The sequence below is a fragment of the Salvia hispanica genome, chromosome 4 (genome assembly GCF_023119035.1).
Source record: "Salvia hispanica cultivar TCC Black 2014 chromosome 4, UniMelb_Shisp_WGS_1.0, whole genome shotgun sequence".
Classification (NCBI taxonomy): Eukaryota; Viridiplantae; Streptophyta; class Magnoliopsida; order Lamiales; family Lamiaceae; genus Salvia; species Salvia hispanica.
The window spans coordinates 18198332-18205479 of NC_062968.1; the positions used below are offsets into that span (position 1 = coordinate 18198332).

The following is a 7148-nucleotide window of genomic DNA, read 5'->3' on the forward strand; positions in this document are numbered from 1 at the left end:
GTCGATTTTTGCAGCGGAATGGAATAAGTTGGTTATTAGAAATGATGGAGAATGAAGCATTGGGCATACGTGTCCTACCAAGTTTAAGAGATTTCAAATAATAATAAGAGTAAAATTTAAAATTGGTCTAATATATTTGTTTGAAAAAATAAAAATTAGTTTTATATGTTACTCTCCGTCCCATTGAAAATTACCCACTTTTCTTTTTGGTTTGTCCAACCAAGATGACCCATTACTAAATATGGAAACACTTTTATCTATACTTTATTCTCTCACTTAACACATAAAATAAAACTGCATAAAATATCGTGTCGCCCAATGAAGAGGTCATCTTTCGTGGGACGAAAGGAGTAAGTGTTTACTTTTGGTTCTAAACAATATGCTTTGGTATATATTTAACGGTTCCACAAAATGTTAACGATCAATTGCATTCTAAAGTTTAAAATTGATCTCGTACGTTTGCACAAAAAATTATTTGATCCTACACATTGATTGTGTGTTAGCTTCTGGTCCTAGACAATTTATTTTGTCCATTAATTTAATTCGTTAATTAGGTCAAAACACAGTTGACCTTTAAATTTTTATGAAACCATTAGATATTGATCAAAATATATTGTCCATGACCAAAAGCTATCACATTAATGTAGGACCAATTTTTATTTTCCTTAAACATACGAGAATATTTTTTTAGTCGAATAATAATATTAAAATTTTAGGTTATGTGGAATGAACAAGGACTCTTTAGAGTTTAGAGCATCCGCATTGAATATCCACGACTCTCTGCCACATCATCATTCCCCTATTGAACTATTGCAAAATTGATGGCATGGCACTTATTTTCAACGAGATTTGTGGAATATTGCTCTTGAAATTGTTATGTAGGCTTAATTAATATCGTTAACAGACCCATAAAGTTGGGTTGTTTTTTATGTCATTAACTAAGATTTGCATCTATAAAATTAATTGGGCTTTCTAAGGTAGCCCAGTTCCGTGATTAGATTAAAAAAGAAACCACATAACTTTAGATTATTTTTTTGAAACTTTGTTGAGCAAATAAATTTGAAAATAAAACAATATATGCATACATGGTGAATATTTTATTTAGAATACTAGTAGTTTACTTCCACTTAATTTAACCCATCCATTTATTGTGGATTGATTTTAGGGGTTAGGATACCTGCTAAGTAAGTAATTTAAGGATTTTCATAAATTTTTGTCTATTTTATAGTAATTGTGATATAATTTAACAATATAAGTAATTTTTGTTTATAGTAATTTAAAACAATAATATTTTGGAGTACTAATATTTAGACAGATCATATAATTCTTTTATACAGGTAAGTGGCAACTAGTTCATATGCATGGTTAGACTTCATTACTCTATCATCACATGATTCACATCTATTTTGCATATAAACACTAGAACTATTAAGGCAGGAAAACAATTTATACGAACCTGTTTTGTATCTTTGCTCCATTTATTCATCCAAAAATCTGAAAACCAATTCCTTTGCGCCAGAACTTGAAGAACATCCTCGTATAGTTCACCTAGCTGATCTTTCGATCTGAACTTCAAGGTCTTCATTCCCATAGGTGCTCAAGGCATGGAAATTGGTCTCTTTCCGTTGTCCAGTACACCAAGTCACGATCGTCAATGAGCAAGTATTTGTGTTTGCAGATCCAATGAAAGAATCCCATTTGAGTTTGAGAGCTTGAAGATGGGGTAGCCAACCTTTTAACTCCAAATCAGATCCTCTATTGTCTATTTGTGTTTTAACCTCAATTGCATTAATAGATGAGAATCTTCAGTTCAAAATTTTAGTGTTAAACATCATGAGAGAGGAGAGTTTACCTACAGCTACGTAGCTGAGCAACTCTGCCTACGCTATGGACATCACCCGCAACACTGCAGAAAAAAGACAATGAATATTGGGAGCCACCTTGAAATATCAAGTTTGTTTTCAATGAAGGTGACTCACCAGCAACACTGGCTGGTGAATTACAATGGCTTAACAATAACCAGCAACACTGCAGAAAGAAGACAGTGAATATTGGAGCCACCTAGAAATATCAAGTTTTTTTTCAATGAAGGTGAGTGGTGCTATTTTACACGGTTGAATTATAATGGCTTAACAATAAATAGACCTATCTATGATTGGGGTTCTCGAGATGTGATACTATGCGCCAGAGAACTAGAAGGTCATCCATCATGGTTCGTCTATTTGATCTTCTACCTGAATTTGAAGGCCACCATTCCCATAGTACTCTTGTTGATCTTCTACCTGAATTTGAAGGTCATCATTCCCATAGTTCTCTTGTTGATCTTCTCGTATTTTTGTAGCAGAGGCGACAGCAGAAGTGCTGCAATCAACCAACTTGATTGACTGAAGCGTTGGTATTTCACCAATAGATAAAGGGATCTCCTTCAATATCAAATGTTCAAGTTGAAGGTGCTCAAGGCATGGAAAGTGGGTGCTTTCTGTTGTCCAGTGCACCAAGTCACAACCGTCAATCTGCAAGTATTTGAGTTTGCAGAACTGCATTTCAACTGTTTCCCATTCAGATCCAATGAAAGAATCTCGTTTCAGTTTGAGAACTTGGAGATGGGGTAGCCAGCCTATCGTTGCTGGCATGTCTTCCCAACGGATTTGAGTGCCCAACAAAGTCAACTTCTTAAGAGAATGTGGGAGGGCGAGGTTGCTCCAAAACTCCAATGGAGTTGAGTGCTGAAAAAAACCACCAAATGAAGTGATTTCAAGAGATTCAAGTTTATGCAAACAGGCAAGATTTTTGAGATAAATTACAGACCAACTCTCCAGTTCCCCCTGATGAATCTTGAGTTTCTTTATATTGGGGATTCTTTTTAACACCTTTTTGCGGCAGTCCCAAATAGTGACTGTACAGAGAGTCTGTAGGCTCTCCAAAACAAAACCATCAACGGGAGGATCTGGGAGAGAGATGCTGTAGAATTCCACATGCCTAAGTAGAGGCATTTTCCATATTTCAGGCGGAGCAACCGCTGTGGTATGCCTAGCAGTCAATGTATGCAAATTCCAGAGGCGGCACATTGAAGGGGAAAAAGTGTGCCCTGTCTGTGGGTAAGAAATGTACCTCAAGTTCAGCAGCTTAGATACACTATCTTGGAAATATGCGCATTTCATTTCATCCGTAGAAGATGAATATCTATGTTTAAGACCAAATATTTTAAACACCCTCAACAGTCTGAGATTGAGTGACTCTGAAAGTCCTTCAAAATATCCCTCAAGCTCCCCTTTTGAAGAAGTATAAGAACGATGCCCAAAAGAATCCCATATCAAAGAACGAGCAGGTTCCACAAACTTGGAAGCATCTAGAAATGGATAAAGATTGTAATTATAAGAAAGATCACCATAAAAATCCAATATAAAAGAGAGCTCATCAGGTGACATATTGGAGGCATTGGAGAGAAAGCTATCTTTTGATCTGTGTCGACGATGAACAAGAATGCGGCATTGGGTAATTCTGGCATTGGGATTCCTCTTCCTTACAACACCAACAAACTTTTGTTTAACAGCTTCTCTCAAACAAATATCCCTCAGGAGATCGTGAATTTTGCAAGATTTTATCTTTCCACTAGAGCCCCACTTGTGAACTAAAATAAGATTCCTCTCAACAAGTTCTTTCAAGTACTCTTTTGCAACTTCATCCAAGCTTTTCCCATCAATTGGCCGAAGAAATCCTTCTGCAACCCATAGTTTGATAAGCTCAGATGCACTGATCACACTGTCCTCTGGAAAAACTCCTATGTAAAGAAAACATGGCTTTAGATGAACTGGTAAATGATTATAACTCGTGTATAGTATTTTTAAGCAGCGCTCATCTGCTTCCAAATTCACAGTTGCAATTAGATCTATTGCAATATGTTCCCAATATTCTAGGATCCTCTCATACATTGTCAAGAGCCCTCCAATCACAACAATAAACAGAGGAAGCCCTTCACAATTTCTTGCAATTTCCTTCCCGACACCCTCCAACTCACCTGGGCAACTTTCATTTCCAAACACATACTTGCAGAGCAATTTCCAACTGTCCTTCTCATCAAGAAAATTCATCTCGTAACTGTGAGAACCGCTTAACTGTACCGCCAAGTTTGCTATATTAGTACTAATCTTTTTCATAATGAAAATTATCAACTACTCATAGAAGAGCGGGAAAGCTTGTAATACTAGCGGGAACGAATGTTCGGTAAGTCTAACTAAACGACGTCGTGGCACGTGCATCTCGTCCACCTGCATCCGAACTTAGCTCGGGTTTGTGAAATTGGTTAGGGTATCCGGTGCCCCTATGCACCTAGATCTCTCACTTGATTCCGACATCCGATGATCCGAATCTGCCTAAGTGAACGATGTCGTTTTCTAGTTGTTGGATGACGTCGTTTTGAACATGATGATGCATATTTTTATTAGTTACACGCTATAAATATTAATATATGCAAGTGTCACCTTAATTTTGAATTAATTGGATATCTTTGAATTTTGAAAAAAATATGAAAATAAAAAATATAGTTTCTTAGGAATACATTAGCAAATAAATTAGGTGTATTATTGAATTTTATAGTAGGAGTTGGGCTGAAAATATAAAGTTCAGAAGGCTATTGGCCCAAACTTGGAATCAGGCCCATTTAGGACATATGTTATGATGTGGGTGTTATTATTTATTTATTTTTTTAAAAAAAGCTCTCATCGTATCTCCTCTCTTCGTCCATTTAGTTCTTCACAAAGCAGAAATGGATCATTTTATATTGATATTTAAGCAATCCAGTATTTTATATCAATATTTAAGCAATATATAAAAAATATTTGTCTTTACTTTATTCTCTTTCCACATAATATATAATAAAATATAATACAACACTGCATAAAATCTCATGTCATCCAAAATATAGACCTTTTTCTTGGGACGAGGAAATATATACTGCTACATTCTTTGGTACCATTGGATTTAATAATAAGCTTTGCATGTTTTAACAAAAAAAAGTAATAGTAAAATACAAAAAATATAAAAAGGAAAAATAGTTATGATGTTAGTAGTGAAAAATCAGTCTTACTTAATTATAAAAAAATAATAAAATAATGAAAATATAAAATGAGTAATTTTTATATATAACCTAAAATGTAAAAACAACACTACTGTATTAATTATGGATGATAGTATTATATTTCAGAGTTAATATATGAAAAATAGTACTCTAACATACAAAAAATCTACAAATTTAAAATATTTTATAAACTAATCAAATATACAAATTGAAATATTGCTATACCTTTAACTGTAAATGGAATCTACAAGTGTATTCACACTACTATAAGTTATCAATTTCGAATTTCGTGTAAATATCAAAATTTAACACGATTCATTTTTGGAAAAATAGGTGTACACGGTACAATTTTAGGAACACGTGTCAATATCTCTACATGACTTCTTACAAGGAAGTTTTATGGAGTACTATAATATTGTTAAATTATTATATAAAACTTTTTTCAAAATGTGGAGTCTTCTTCTTCATCAAAAACTATGACCGCCATTATTTCTTTATTTCACATCTCTAAAAAAAAATTTATATCTACATTTGATTCAGATTCGGCCCCTTTTACCTTCAAATTTCCATGATTTATTTTTCTACAGTATTAATTTGGGAAAGGAAGAATCACTACCATATCCATCAAATCATACCTTACTACTATCAAACTGTCCTCTATTTTGGAGTTATCTGATCTAGTAAAATGTACTAGTACTTACGTTTTGCCTTATCAATGTTGTTGTCCCTAAGATATACAAGCAAATTGAGTAACCAATAAGCAATTTAGAATAATGAAAGACTCAAAAAGAGAACCTGCCTGACCTGCACAGCTGGCAGCTACTATGGTTGTGCGAGGGCAGGCGGTGACAAACAGGCGGTAGGCCTCACGTTCCGCGCATCGGAGTTGCTGTTTTTGGGGGTGCCTTAGACAAAATTTACTTTATAAGCAGTAGTAGTAAAAAAGACATTGGTCTATGAGGTACATGGGACATTTGAAGTCCAAAAAAGCAGTAGTAATTACTTACATTGTATTGACTAGAACGAAATAGTACAATAGTTTAGGTGATAAATAATCCCTCCGTCCACGAAAAAGTCTCATTTTGCCATTTTAAAATAGTCATACAAAGTAGTCTCATTTCTTAAGATAGAAAGTTTCTCTCTCCTACTTAACCTACTTTGTCATTTGACTCTCTTACTTTACCCAATTTCTCATACTTTCTCTCTTACTTTATCAATTTCTCATTAAAACCTGTGCCGTCCAAAAATTGGACTATTTTCCTGTGGACGGAGGAAGTAGTAGTTGGCATTTCAAGTTACGGTTTTAAGCCAGGGTTGAGCGATCTGATTCGAGGTTGAACCATTGGTTTCAATTTAACACTAATCACTATCATCATATAAGTACTACTATCATTGAATTCAACACTAATTACTACACAAAAATCAATAAGCAATTGAATAACCCAAATTCTTGCACCTACACTCATATCATATGGTTATACCTAAGGCTCTAGATACAAATCTTTAATATTAACACATAATTATTTGAAATTCAGTACAAATAAAATTATGAACAATAACATACCTTCGCGGCTAGCAAGTGGAAGCTACTATGGTTGTGTGGCGGCCGACGGTGACGACGAGGATGTACGTTTTGGAGCTGCTTTTTTTAGGTAAATTTAGAGAGTAAGTTTAAGTAGGGACTCTGCCATCTACTTTAAATGGTACTCCATAATTGAGTGGCAGCTGGGAACGCTTTAAATTGAAAAAAGTAGCAAAAAAACAAATTTTTTCACATGGCCACTTGTTTCAGTTGTGAACGCTTTCAGCAAATTAATTAGTAAAGTACTTGTTGCATTCCACTAACTGAGTAAGAATGAGTTAGTGGAATATGAGGTCCACTACCAAAAATGGTAAAAGTGAAATGTATCAAATTTTCAGGAACGGACCGAAATGGTAATATGTATCAAATTTTCAGGGACGGAGGTAGTATAACTCAATTTTCATTACATTTCTTAAAACCCGTTTCCGATCAAAGTGGGACGGATTATCCGGGATGGAGGGAGTATTGCTAGTGCACATATAAATCTCA

At 34.6% G+C, this 7148-nt stretch overlaps 1 protein-coding gene across 1 annotated transcript; it reads right to left on the reverse strand.

Annotated features, from left to right (window-relative positions):
• Positions 1-2051: 2051 nt before the first annotated feature.
• LOC125220516 (putative late blight resistance protein homolog R1B-16) lies at positions 2052-6420 on the reverse strand. The gene is made up of 3 exons (XM_048122679.1): positions 6377-6420; positions 5873-5982; positions 2052-3781 (listed from the first exon to the last, which is right to left on the reverse strand). Exons 1-3 carry the CDS (start codon positions 6418-6420, stop codon positions 2208-2210), a joined length of 1728 nt encoding a protein of 575 aa, XP_047978636.1. The 3' UTR covers positions 2052-2207.
• Positions 6421-7148: the final 728 nt, after the last annotated feature.

What these genes read in the sequence shown, in the direction of transcription:
- LOC125220516 (XM_048122679.1), bottom strand. Translation starts at nt 6,420, where the DNA reads ATGGTTCAACCTCGAATCAGATCGCTCAACCCTGGCTTAAAACC. An exon ending in CTCAACCCTGGCTTAAAACC is followed by an intron (nt 5,983 to 6,376) that starts GTAACTTGAAAT and finishes ATTTTGTCTAAG; the next exon opens with GCACCCCCAAAAACAGCAAC. An exon ending in CAGCTGTGCAGGTCAGGCAG is followed by an intron (nt 3,782 to 5,872) that starts GTTCTCTTTTTG and finishes TTCTTTACATAG; the next exon opens with GAGTTTTTCCAGAGGACAGT.